The 14,498-nt window shown below is 48.6% G+C and overlaps 1 protein-coding gene across 3 annotated transcripts in view; it reads left to right on the top strand.

The window, feature by feature from the left end:
- The window catches only part of LOC125943829 (evasin P672-like), a 305,979-nt gene that overhangs the window by 253,630 nt on the left and 37,851 nt on the right, over nt 1-14,498 (top strand). For all 3 annotated transcript variants that reach the window (XM_049663359.1, XM_049663360.1, XM_049663358.1), the window contains exon 3: nt 11,402-11,449. In XM_049663359.1, coding sequence (XP_049519316.1) covers nt 11,402-11,449 — 48 coding nt within the window. The remainder of the gene's footprint in view (nt 1-11,401; nt 11,450-14,498) is intronic.

The following is a 14,498-nucleotide window of genomic DNA, read 5'->3' as shown; positions in this document are numbered from 1 at the left end:
GTGGCCACACTGGCGGTCCGAGTGGAAAGAGGAACAGATCTCTGATCTCAAGGCTCTCGGGATGACTAGCAGCCACGTACGTCCCTCAGGGGCATAGTTGCGCCGGTACAGGAGCTGATCACGGATCGCAAATTGCGGAACCTAGCGCCGAAGCGTTCGAGAAGCCAGAGCTGTTGACGTATCCGAGAGAAGGTCAAAAAGTGATGCAGTCCAGGGGTCGTTTTGTTGTTCGGCAGCAATAGTGTCTAAGTCAAGAGATGACAACGTGCGCTCACAGGGGGACTCACGAGTGACCTCTGGCGAAACCGGTGAGCAGGAAAGAGCGTCAGCGTCGGAATTCTTCCGCCCGGAACGATACAACACGCGTATGTCATACTCCTGTATTCGCAGGGCCCAACAAGCAAGGTGACCAGATGGATCATTTAAATTCGAAAGCCAACACAGGCCATGCTGGTCGGTCACTACATCAAAAGAGCGGACATGTAAATAAGGGTGAAACTTTCCAAAAACCCAGACGATGGCCAAGCACTCCTTTTCCGTGACGCTGTAATTGCCCTCCACCTTGGTGAGAGTACGGCTCGCATAAGTCACGACGTATTCTGCGTGGCCAGGATGACGCTGTGCAAGCACAGCACCAAGGCCTACACCACTTGCGTCGGTATGAATATCAGTAGGGTCCTGAGGGTCGAAATGACGAAGTATAGGTGGCGTCCTGAGAAGACGGCGCAAGGTGGAGAACGCATGGTCGAAGGCAGGGGACCGCGTTGAGAGGTATTTGGCACCACGAAGCAATTGCATGAGGGGTGATAGGACAGATGCAAAGTTTTGAACGAAGTGCCGGAAATAAGAGCACAAGCCGATGGAGCTAGGAAGTTCTTTCATTGTAGTGAGCTTAGGAAACGCAGAGACGGCCCGTAATTTCTCCGGATCTGGAAGAATGCCATCCTTAGACACAACGTGGCCGAGCATCGTCAACTTGCGTGCGACAAAACGACACTTCTTCAGATTAAGCTGCAGACCGGCGTTGGTTAAGGAATTGAGTACGTGCTGAAGGCGGCGCAGGTGTGTTGCGAAATCAGGGGCGAACACAACGATGTCGCCAAGGTAACATAGGCAGATGTTCCATTTAAGGCCGCGCAAAACGTTATCCATGACCCTTTCGATTGTAGTAGGAGCATTGCAAAGTCCGAAAGGCCTGACGGTGAACTCATATAGGCCATCTGGCGTAACGAAGGCCGTTTTTGGGCGATCTGCCTCCGCCATCGGCACCTGCCAGTAGCCTGACTGCAAGTCTGATGAGGAGAAGAACTCGGCGCCTTGTAAGCAGTCCAGATCATCATCAATGCGCGGCAGGGGGTAAAAATCTTTCAGCGTGGTCTTGTTTAAGCGCCGAAAGTCTACAAAGAAGCGTATGGAACCGTCTTTCTTTGTGACAAGTACCACGGGAGTACCACGCGTATCCGCTGCGGAACGCCGCGTCATTGCAGACCAGGTCGACGACACGCTCCATCGAGGTGTGATTCAACCTTCACAGCGCCTTCACAACCTTCAACCTTCACAGAGCCCATGGGCTCTGTGAAGGTTGAAGGTCGAGGTGTGATTCAACCTTCACAGCACCTTCACAACCTTCAACCTTCACAGAGCCCATGGGCTCTGTGAAGGTTGAATCACACCTCGACGGAGCATGTCGTCGACCTGGTCTGCAATGACGCGGCGTTCCGTAGCGGACACACGATACGGACGTTGGCGCAGCGGTTAGTGGGAGCCAGTGCAGATGTGGTGCTCGACTTTTGATGTGCGGCCTAAGAATTCTTGGGCGAAGTCGAAAGAAGCTTGGAAGTGCTGCAGAATGGCAAGAAGCTGGGATCGCTGCGAAGGTGTCAGAGCCTCGTCGATGAATGGGGTGAAGACATCCGTAGATGTTGGGTCAGTAGCGGAGAGGGCACTCAGGTCAAGGACGGCCATAGAGGACGCCTCGTCGGGAACAGAGACAATCTGCATAGAATCGATGGCCTGGACGTGGCCAAGGCATTCGTGACGAAGCAATGTGAGTGGGGATGAAAGTGGGTTATAAACGGGAATTGTGCTGAAACCAGCGGTGAGGTCAATAGTATCAAAAGGCAGAGGAAGGACTTTTTAGGCAACGAAGAGGTCGGACGGCGTAAAGAAGACTGTTTCGGAGAAGATAGCACAACATGAGAATGGTACGAGTGCTGATGAGCATGGCGGTATACTGGTGTCTTCCTTGACTACAAGTTTAGCGAGAGAATGAGGATCTATGAAGGCGAGGTCACTGAGTTGGGAGAATTCAACCTCAGCGCGAGCGCAGTTAATGACAGCGTAGTGGCAAGACAGAAAATCCCATCCTAAAATTATTGCGTGGGAGCACGATGAGAGCACTTCAAACTCTACAGTGACATAACGTCTGGAATCTTCATGCGAGCTGTACACGCTGAGGCTGGTTCAATGGGTTGAGCACTTGCAGTTCGAAGTAACAATCCAGAAAGAGGCGTCGTCACCTTACGAAGGGATCGGCAAAATTTGGCATCCATAACAGAAACAGCTGCACCGGTATCGAGTAGAGCGACTGTAGCGACACCTTCAACAAACACGTCAATCACATTGACAATTAGGAACGAGGACTTGGGCATTTCGAAGCTGGCGCCGTTCTTGCCTCGAGAACTGCGTCGTCTAGTTTCCCTCGTCGTTAGATACTGGCCGCTAACTCATCGGTGAAAGCGACTGGCAACGCGGGGAAGGGGAGCGGCGATGGTCAAAACGAGGAAGATCAATCGGAGTACGAGTTGGCGGTGGGTCGGATGGAGTGTAGTGAGCATTGGCCTTGACCGGGTAATGAGGCACCTGTAGATCATTGCCGATCGTTTGCACACGGCGGCAGAACCTTGCGACGTGTCCTGGATATGTACATGCGACGCATGTAGATATCCCGGACACGTAGCAACCGGCAGTGCTTCAGCGACTTCCCCTTGAATGACGTTGCGCAGAATGGAAAGCAATGGACTACTGGCAGGCACCTGGGTGAAGGGTACCAGGGACAGCTGGCCTGCGACTTCTTCGCGGGCAAAGGTTTTGATCTGCGTGAGCAGCAACGCCTGGTCGGAACCAATGGCCAGGCTGGAGATCGACGCATCGGTTGCAGGAGAAGGCCTCGTCAGAGCTCGCTGCTTGCGTAGCTCGTCGAAGCTCTGACAGAGGGTAATAACGTCGGCAACACCGTTCGGGTTCTTGGCCAGGAGCATTTGAAACGCATCATAATCAATGCTTTTCATGATGTGCTTAATTCGGCCCGCTTCCGGCATGGTGGCATTGAAGCGTTTGCACAGATCGACAAAGTCTTCGATGTAACTGGTGAATGTTTCACCAGTTACCTGCCCGCGTGTGCGCAAGCGCTGCTCAGCTCGAAGGCTGCGCGGACGGCGGGACAGTCAAATACTGGCTGTTTTGAACGTAGACCACGTTCGGAAATCCGCCTCATGGTTCCTGAACCAGAGATTGGCCACCCCCGCAAGATAGAAAGCGACATTGGTTAGCTTGGTCAAGTCGTCCCATTTGTTATGAGCGCTTACCCGCTGGTAGGACGCAAGCCGATCTTCAACGTCGTTGTCGTCGGTCCCGCTGAAGATTGTAGGACCTCGCTGGCGGATATTCCCAGCGCAAAGAACGGGCGGTGAAGGGAGCGTCTGTGGTTCGGCGTCTGGCATGGTGGAAGGTAGCTTCCGAGGGCGGAGTTCCTGGATGGTAGAGTTGAGGGGTGCCCGGCATCTCCAGCAATTATAGAGGAGGTTTATTCGACGAAAGGCCGATGACGGGTCGAGCGTTGCATCGAGCACAATCTCTAAGCTCGAGCCTCTGCGGCACGCGATGCGTTTGACAATCCTGCTGCCTAAGTCCCGGCGTTCTTCTTCATTACAATATTATAATTATTGAATATATTGAGCGTCTTCAGCATGTTCGTCAAAGAGCCAGGACAACGGTGTCTTGTTTTCGCCCGGCGTGATGGCCAAGTAGTACGTTTTCTGCGCCAAGTCTGCCCCAGCGTCATAGACACAGCGTTCATAGCCGCGGCACGCTGCACGGCATCGTCAAGATCCTGACGCCAGGATCCTGTAAGATAGGGTTGAACGAGCGTTCGTCCCATAGCGAGACTGAAGGGCAACTGCTGATAACAGCGCAACGCGATCTCTACGTCACGAGGCAAACGTGCACAACAATTGGTATGATGTGGCGCCGTCGAGTATCGCGACGGCGGCACGTGCTGAGGCACAACTGGCGGGAAACCGCCACGCACGTGAATCCAATGCCTTAGCAAATGACACGCGGACACGATCCTGGAGAACCAAGCCCTTAACAGCTTCGCTGTAAAAAGCGCTCTTTTATGCACTTAGGTAGAAAAGTAACTGGAAGGCCTATGCATTTCATTCAACATATTGGGAAATAATATCGCGCAACTGAGGCCATACTGGAGATTCATTTTATATTGTCGCGGCAATGCGCGGAGCTTAGAAGGCAAAGTGGTGGTGTGAAGCGCTCGCATGAGCTGGGCGGTTTATCGTACCGGACTGGTTTTCACCTTCGACTGCTCCCTTCATGTGCTTTCACCTATCATCCCCTTTAAATAAACCTACACCTTCGTAACAATTTGGTGAGGTGCTGGGTACATCGCCCAGGACGACCACGCAGCTCTACTGACTTCGCAACGTAGCAGACACTTGGCTGGCTTGCCACCACAGGCAACGGACATGGCAGATTCGGGAGAAGGCAACAACGGCAGTGAGCCCCAAGACCATCGCCCAGGCCAGGCTAGCTACGAGACACCGGAGCGACATCCAAGCAACTTTTCGGAGAAACCGGATGAAGACGTGGAAGACTGGTTGAAGCACTACCGAAGAGTGAGTCGCCACAACCGCTGGATTACTACGAAGCAGCTCGAGAACGGGGTATTTTTTCTCGCCGGGATCACACTTCTCGGGTTTGATAACCATGAGAGCGTGTTGACAACGTGGGACGATTTCGTCGGCGAATTTAAGAATTGCTTTGGTGAATCGATGTCTAAAATAAGAAAGCTGAGCAGTCGCTTTCACGCAGGGCTCAATTACCTGGCAAGACATGCACAAATCACATTGATGCTGTTTTAAAATTATGCGGTACAGTGAGTGCGACAATGTCTGATGAGGAAAAAGTGGGGCATCTCCTGAAAGGAATCGCAGAAGATGTTTATAATTTTCTGATAACCAAAGACCTCAGAACCCCTTCCTAACTAAGGCAGCACTCTCGGACGTTTGAAGCCCTTAAAATGCGGAGAATTTTACCAAAATTTCGCCGCTTAGACCATGTAACCACTGTTGCAAGTTTGACAGTCCCATCTGATGACGACATCTCCTAGGTAATACGGCACGTAGTCAAAGAAGAGCTTGCTCTGCTTCTACTTGCCGACCCAGCTCATGAGTGTCATCAATGCGCCTTTGATCAGCGCCCTCATGCACCACAGGCATCTTGGTCTCGTCAGAATTATCCGGAACCTCGTGTGACCTATACAGAGCGGTTTGAAAGCCGGAACACGCGCCCTCTCGGAAATTAGGGACGTAGGCCACTTCCACCCCAAGGATTTCCTACTCGGGCTCCTTCTCCCGTCTACAACCAACCAGCCAGCCCGTTCTCACCGGGGACGACAAATCGCGACTCCCGTACTTGCTACCACTGTGGTCTGCCTGGACACATCGCTAGGTACTGCCCTCACCGCCAGCAGCGAGCTCCGCGATTTAATGCCTACACCCCTCCTACATCCGCAGTCGAACCGTGGTCAGTCCCAAGTTCCTTTCAACGACGGCAACAGGAACGCAAGACACGAGCTGATTCCCCGATGTCCGACCGCAGCCTTACCCCGCCACCGACTCGACAACGGCGATCCCCGTCACCGTGTCGTCACTGTCGGTCACCGCCACCGCTGGGAAACTAGCTGGGCGACCGATGGGGGCGAGGCCGCACCACGTTTTCTCGGTGTCGCAAGATGTCTGTGTCCCCCCACGGACAGCAATGTTCGCACCCGTACACTCTTCTTCTCCTCGTAGGGGATCCTGTTATAGTTTAGTCGAGCCCAGTTTCAACAACGCGCTCAAGAAAAATGTGATAATGCGTTGTTGCCTCGTGCTCAGTTCTACCCACTTTGGACAGTAAATGTCTCAACACAACCGATATCTCTGCCGGTAGGACTTTAACTGGCAAGCTTTGACGACGACAAGCTTTGACGAGACAAGCGATTGAGCAAGAACTACCGCCCAATTTCGCTAACATCGACTGCTTGTAAACTACTTGAGCACATAATTCACAATCACATATCAAACTTCCTCGAAGCTAACAACTTTTCTTACTAAATACCAGCATGGATTCAGGAGGGGTTACTCAACTTGAACACAGCTAGTATAAACTATACATGATTTTTCCTCTTCAATTAACAATGGAACACAGATTGACGCCGTATTTATAGATTTCTCGAAAGCCTTTGACAGGGTCACTCACGAAAAGGTAATTTATAAGTTAGACACAATACTTCATAACAAACAATTAGTAAAGTGGATTTCAGCGTACCTTTTAAACAGAGAACAATTCGTTGTTTTTAACAATCATTGTTCTGACAAGCTTAAAGTTCATTCTGGTGTCCCTCAGGGCTCTGTTCTTGTGCCTCTATTGTTCTTAATATATATTAATGATATTGTGTCTAACATTCCTGTAAAAATTAGGCTTTACGCCGATGATTGTGTCATTTATACAGAAGTAAGAAGTGTCTCAGAACAAGTACTACTGAATAGCGCATTGCAAAAAGTTTCTGCATGGTGTGAATCATGGCAAATGTCCATTAATTTTGAAAACTATATTGATGAGGATTACTCACAAAAAGAATGCCTTACCGTTTGATTACAGTATTATTAATGTGACACTCGCAGAAGTAACAGAATATAAATATCTAGGGCTCTGGGTCACTAACAATCTCAGCTGGAACAAACACCTTGATTTTATTATGTGTAACGCTTTTCGTAAATTGTTTTTCTTAAGACGGGTATTGCGGTTATCCACTCGATCTGTTCGCCTCCTTGCTTATAAATGTATTGTTTTGACTACCTTAGATTATGCTGTTGTCATTTGGGACCCATTCACAAAGACTAACATAAACAAAGTAGAGAGGGTTCAAAAGAGGGCTGCTCGATACATATATAATAATTACCGACGTACATCGGTAACACATCTCTTAATCAAAGCTGGTCAACCGACAATAAATGAGCGAAATCGCTCTGCAAGACTTAAATTTATGTACCAATTAATTAAAGGGCATTACAGAACTGAACACACCCATTTAATTCATTTTTCGTCTGGGTATGCGACCCGACAACGACATCAGCTATCTTTAACTCCTTTTCGCACCCGTAATATCTGTTTTAAATACTCATTTCTTCCACGAACGATTACCGATTGGAATAGCCTCACTAACAATGAAGTGTTGCAACCTTCACTGACGTTATTCGCAGAAAATATTACTTAGTGTGTGTTACTGCATTTCATGACTTTACTGCGCTATTGTGTATTTTATTTTTACTGTTTGATATCTTGTTCAAGTGCTCTATTCCTGATGCTGGCTGCAGAGCTTCAACCTGCTCCCTTATTACTTTGTTTACATTTTGCCAGTTTTTGTGAAACTGCCTAATTCTTCTCCCCCCCCCCCCTGCTATAATCCAGATACAGGGATTGCAGTATCAATAAATAAATAAACTGCGATGACTTTCCAAATCGTTGAACTGTCGCCTGCCGGAGTGACATCCTATCCTGATTCCTACCCTGATTATTCCCTTGACTTTGAACGCATGATCAAAAAGTCGCCGACTACTGCTGAGCGGCTTCTCTTTCGAGAGGTGCAAGCAAGTTACGCTTCAGTGTTTGATTTTGCGCAAGACCAAAAATCAACCAATACGCTGCTGCGGCCTCGTAGGCAACATCGAATCAATACCGGGCAAGCGTCGCCAATTCATCAGAAGCCCTACCGCGTTTCGCCTTCTGAGAGGAAAATCATCGCCAAGCAGGTTCAAGAAATGCTGCGGAAAGCAGTCATACACGAATCATGCAGTCCGTGATTCTCTGCAGCTCTGGTTCTCTGCAGCTGATTCGTGCAGCTCTGGTGATTCTCGTCAAAAAGGACAACTCGTGGCGGTTTTGCGTGGACTACCGCCGTCTCAACGCCGTCACAAAAAAGGACGTATAGATGACGTATAGATGACGCCGTCGACTGTCTGCACTCCGCGTCCTATTTCAGTTGACTTGCGGTCAGGATACTGGCAAATTCCTATGCACCCCTTGGACAAGGAGAAGACAGCCTTCGTAACACCTGACGGCCTCTTTGAGTTCAACGTTATGCCTTTCGGCTTGTGCAACGCTCCGGCGACATTCCAGAGGTTTATGGGTACTGTGCTCCGCGGACTCAAATGGGACATTTGTATGTGCTATCTAGATGACGTGATTATTTATGGCACGACATTTCAAGAGCATAATCACGGCTTATCGATCGTGCTTGACTGCATACGGCGAGCTGGCCTTATTTTAAATTCCAAAAAGTGTCACTTCGGTGAGCGTGAAGCTCTTGTACTAGGCTTTCTGGTCGACAACCAGGGAATACGACCAGATCCACAAAGATTGCGGTGGTTCGTAACTTTCGGCTACCAAAGACGGTGAAAGACCTCCGAAGTTTCTTGGGCCTTTGTTCATACATCCGCCGATTTATCAAGAATTTCGCACAGCTTGCTTCTCCTCTGACGTCCCTTCTTCACAAGGACACACCATACGTGCGGATGGATTCCTGTGAGGCTGCATTTCAGCATCTGAAGTTTTTACTGACTTCCGGACCGGTCCTGATGCACTTCGATCCCGCTGCTTTCACTGAACTGCATACTCATGCTAGTGGTGTTGGTGTTGGTGCTCTCGCTGGGGCGGCTTTTATGGCAGGAATCCGGGCTGCGTAGAACGCAGTTTGGGGGTGACTTCAGCGGAGCGCGCGCCGAGACCAGCAGGGTAGTCAGTGCCGCACAGGCACGTGTACGATGCACGGGTGATCAGCCAGGTAGTCACCACAGCTATCTGTGAAACGAAGGAAGTTTGCTTAGTTGCGTGCTTTCGAATGCAACTGCTGCTGCTACAACCATATATGTAACAATAGACAAGCAAATACGATGAATTTACAGGAGCAATCGATCAACTCATGTGTGCTCACGTAGGCATTAAAAATTATATTAGCAAAAACGCTCTTGAAGATCGTCAGAAGAATTACATTTCGTGTTCAAGCCAGATAGGTTTTTGAAAATTTACCTGATACGTTGTGATACCAAGCCCACTACTTGCCTCGCTTGACATTTGCGTTAGTCTTTCCCGTAGGGCAGAAAGCTAGGCTAGATGCAATGAATGCAAACTTCAAGCCCGCGTGGAAAGCAACGGCCGCATGAACAGATGGATAAAGGAAGAGTGTTATGCTCGTACTGCGGCGCTCATTCTGTGTCCTTCCTTTCGTTTTGAAGTAATTTTCCGTACTGATTTCAAGTACGCGTTCATTCCTGAATCCGACTGCACGTAACTGTTGAGGGCCAAATCCCATGGCCATACAAGCCACCAAGCAAGTACTCACGTTACGGAGAAGGTAGCGCGTCCGTCCATTTCTGCACAGTATAAATGCAAGTGCAGTCAGTATAGACTAGAGCACTGCACGGCCTCGGGCTTACCCGATAGCCCGGGCCCGGCCGGGCTCGGGTAGGGCAGTTTTTTCACGGGCTCGGGCCAGGCTCGAACACTGCATGTGCTTTTCGACACGGGCCCGGGCCAGGCTCAGACTTTCTGGTGGTGTGCATGTAACGTGCAGCGAGTTATCCTCGCGCGTCTCGACTCTGACAAACATAGTGCCCCGGCGCAACTGGAAGCTAGCAGTCCTACTCCTGTGTACTTCCCATTTCTTCTTCCGTCGTATTTTGCGTTGTTTGAACAGAACATAAAAGTCCAGAAAGACTGAAGTCGCCTGAAACGAAAGGATGCCATTGTATACTTTACCTAAATCAAATGTATTAATGCTTTCAGCGCGGTGCAAGCGTGGTCGCGACTTGCTGATTCGTCAAAGGCGAATTGGTAAAACGATGACTGGTAACATTAGATAATTTGTCACGCCGCTGAAATATGGCACTGCGTCCATACATGATTGCACGCATGTTCTCAACCAACCGCCTAGCAGCAGCGCATTACGCTGCACCATGGAGGATCGAGACGCTTTCTTTCTCCATTTACTCCATCCATGCGCTGCGCTCACGACCGGTCGTAGTGAGCGAATTTCAGCGTGTAATTTGCGTAGAGTACAAAAGGAGAGGTAGCTCAACAAAGTCGAGGTCCGAAAAAGCCGACCCTCCACCTCCCCCCCCCCCTCCGTTCTTTTTACCTGAATACGCCAGGTATAGGTCTATGCGTAGCATGAGTTAACAGATAATTACTGTGTGCACTCTATGTTACCTCGATGTGCACTCGAGGGAGTGCACAGCCAGGTAACATAGAGTGCACACACAGGTAACATCCTGCCGTAAACAGAACAGACACATCCTACAGGAAAGATTAAGTTTGCTTCCTCGAGTCTTACGAAAGGATGAGTAAACATGCGGTACACACGAAGTATGTTTCCTCAAGGTCACAAAAAGGACAAGGAAACGTAAAGGTCACATTGGGCACAAGAAGGAAACAGACAGAAAACATAAAGGTCGTGGCCATTTTCATAGGGGGTGGCTGCTGTTCGGGTGTAGTGTACTAGAATACGGTTGACTGGGACGAGCGGCTGGGGCGGCGCATGCTTTGCAGTGGGGCTCCCGACGTGGAAAAATACTGTGGCGGCGCTGCGATAGAAGTGGATTGGGCCACATCAAGGTCGCGCCGTTGTAAACTGCTGGCGATACTGCTTCGCGCGCTGGTATTTGCGTTCAGACCGCTCAAATGGTGTTCATAATTGCATATGACATGTATTTATGCCTCAAGAATCAATTCCTTTCATTCTCTTTATTTTTTTCTAATGCCTTAATGCCGCTCGGTGATCTTTTTGGTCTCGGGCCGGGTTCGGGCCAGTTTCGAGCCGGGTTCGGGCCGGGCTCGGGCTTAAGGTAAAGGGGTGGCGGGCCGGGCCGGGCGGGTAACGTAGATTATTTCCAGGCCCGGGCCGGGCCCCGGTCTCGCCATAAAGCTTTTGGTCGGGCTCGGACAGGCAGCCCAACGTAAAAACAGGCCCGGGCCGGGCCCGGACTGAAAAATTCGCCCGAGCAGTGCTCTAGTATGGACAACAAAGTTGATAAAATGTCACTGTTTCTTTTAACTTTATTTACAGATGCAGAAGATCCGTTGGAGAACAATGAAGAATTTGATTATTCTGGAAGTAAGGACATTGTTTGTGAAAAACCTCACAACTTATTTTGTTCTCTGAAAAGCTACACAAAGTTATTTAGAGTGTTGGCGTGTAGCTTTGTCTGATATCAGAGGCACAGTGACAAGCATGGTTCACAGGGCTATACAGAAGAATAATTGAAATAATTAGTAATTATTTGCAATTAGTAAGGGGAAATAATTGCCAGTGTGAAAATGGGTCCGCACGTACTTTCGAAGATTCATCCATGCTACATGCAAGTGTCATTCACGTGAGTATATTACCGTATCGCAAGACAGCCTTTATACTTCATTTACTGATCTCCAGATGGCACAATATTCTTTCTGGCTCATTGTATTCTTGTTATTTGACGATAACATTGAAAGGGCCGTAACACCACGTTTGGGAGATTGAATTATAAATTGTATGTTAAACAATACGCTTACCAAAGCAAGCTCAGCAAATGTCAGCGCATTCGGTTCAGTAGAAAATTTGTATTTTTAACGCAGTTGAACCATCTGGCAACACGAAGTAATTGCGAAATGAAATTGCCCACCAAGAATCGGCTCCCTCGAAGTAATGGGTGCCGATCTCTAACACGTTTTCATGTGATGCAAGCACTGGAAGCCACTGCCAGAGGTGAAATTTTCTAACGGCCGCCATGCGTCGATCGTTTAGTCTTAGCATGTACGTATCGCCTATTTGGCCGGTCTGCTCTTCCTTTTTAATGCGCGAGTGAAGGAAGAGCGGGCCCAACTCCATGGCGACGGCCTTGCTGCGCCTTGTGTCCGATGTAGTCTTAAATTGTTCCAGTGCAGACGACGCAGTTGTGGCACTGCATTTTCTCACGTCCCATAGTCCGTACCAAAATTCCAGTCGCTGTCCGTGGGAGGATATCAGGAGCAGCGATAAAAAATTGAAATTTCTAGTTATAATGTGCGATTGAAAACTAATTATTTTATTTGTATAACCATATTGGGCCTCTACTCTATATTACAATGATAAATTGAGAAAATTTGCATGAGCTTGTCATGGTCTCTTTAACTTTGTTGAAAAACTGCTTCCGAATTTATATTACGGAACAGGTTTATATAATTGCCTGAAACATTAACGCACAAAAACATTCCATAGCCAACGTGCTTTCTCACAGTTGTTTAATACTATTACCCTTCAGTGATTTATAGAGCATCAATAAATTAGGACAATATCTAAGTCTCTTTTCTCACGCCATATCAATGGGCGCATTTGTTAATTATTCTGCACGTCCAATCATATCTACTGTATATCATATATCGCACAGTGTGACTTACCCTAGGGATACCAGTTCCACAACGTCGTGTGGCTGATGGTTGTCGCATAAATAATTGAAATAAAGACTCATACAAAATACAGCAACGGCATTTCATTACATAACTCCTCACAGTTCTCTTAATTTTTTAAATACCTTTGAACAACGACAACATCACATTAGACAGGTTTGTTGGCTAATGAGTCATTCGCTCGCTGATACTGTGGCACATGCTGGGATGGTGGAACTGTTTATAACGTTGCTTCATGAATCTTGTATATCTAGGCGCTTACGTGCATTGGTTAATGGCAAGAGCAACCGCGCCTGGCTCCTATTGCACAATGTCTCTCCTCCATGAAGTCTGTGCTTGCGAATTTTTCACTGAAAGGGCATTCAAATACCATCAGAAGGGAAGAAGAAACAAAACATGCCACCAGTGCAGAACTCAAAGCTTATATGGTGCATGCACTGGATATCTGAAAGCTGAATAATTGTAGCTGAAGATTCTTAACTAATCGGCCTATCCTAAAAACAATTTGCCTTCATTTAGCGGAATAACGCAAGAGACGTCCAAATTCAAAGCTTACGACGTCGTTTTGCTTTCAAGAAACCTTAATGAATGGTGTTAGAGGTTGTCAGTCGGATTTCACTCAAAGGGTTCCTTGCCTATGCTATCGGAGCAATTTAAAAAACTTGCGCTGAGCGGCGCAGTTGTTGGAGTTTTCGGCAAACGTATGCGTGAGTGTCAAATTACCAATTGAGCGACATGAAGCTGCACTAACGTGAAACCTGGGGAGGTTTCACGTTAGTGCAGCAAGCAGTGATGCACCGCTAATGGGCTCATACTACCTTAAGCAATCATAACCCTTTAAACGTGGCCTCCCATTCAATATAGAAATGTAGGCCGGTTTCGGCGATGACCAGCAATAGTGCTCGATGGTTGCTTCCATAGAGCCATGAATCTGGTGGTCGCGTAGGATGAAGGCCCATTGTTTTCTGGTGGTCGCGTAGGATGAAGGCCCACAGTTTTCTATATTTAATGGTTTATGCCGTTGGGCGAACTTTCGAAATAAAAAAATGTGGTTGATCCCTCTTATATAGGAATCGGTATAGAACACGAAAGTGAAACGTGTCTTCAAAGAAGTAGTGTAATGTTTATTGCACATTGATATATAATGTCTATTGGTGTTTTGTGGCTAAAGCGCCCTTAGGCGTTGATGCACCCACGCTGACGCCTGGTGGCACGTCTCCTCCATCACGACTACCAACGTCGATGACCATGAGCAACCGTCGTGCATATGGAAGCTGCACTACTCTGCACACGCTAGCACAACGCGAAAGACGAAGCACGTAACTGACACACTAATACAACGCGCAAGACAAAGCACGTAACTGAATCGTCACCGAGTCAAATCAGCGCGTACAGCGCGTCGTAATTGCAGCCTCCGCGATCAACTTCAGAAACATTTTCAGAGCTAATTGCGGAGGCCACGCTCCGCTGTGCTGAGTACGGTGAACGCCACCTAAGTGGCGTTGGTAGTGCTTCTTGATGCCAGCGTCCCTTCGAATGCTGGCATCGAGGCGTCGTAGTGCTGAGACCACCGAAGCGTTCACTGTCGGTGCGCGTTAGTGTCATAATGCAGTACTTCTCTTTTCTGCTCGTAGGCGGCGGCACCGCCCCGAGCAAGAGCGCGGGTACACGGAGGAGTGTTAGATATATAAGGCGCGTCTGTGTAGCTCTCTGCAAATGCGTTTGTGGCGCAATGGGTTAAA

The sequence above is a fragment of the Dermacentor silvarum genome, chromosome 3 (genome assembly GCF_013339745.2).
Source record: "Dermacentor silvarum isolate Dsil-2018 chromosome 3, BIME_Dsil_1.4, whole genome shotgun sequence".
NCBI classification, from domain to species: domain Eukaryota; kingdom Metazoa; phylum Arthropoda; class Arachnida; order Ixodida; family Ixodidae; genus Dermacentor; species Dermacentor silvarum.
This window is presented reverse-complemented; position numbering and strand designations above follow the sequence as displayed.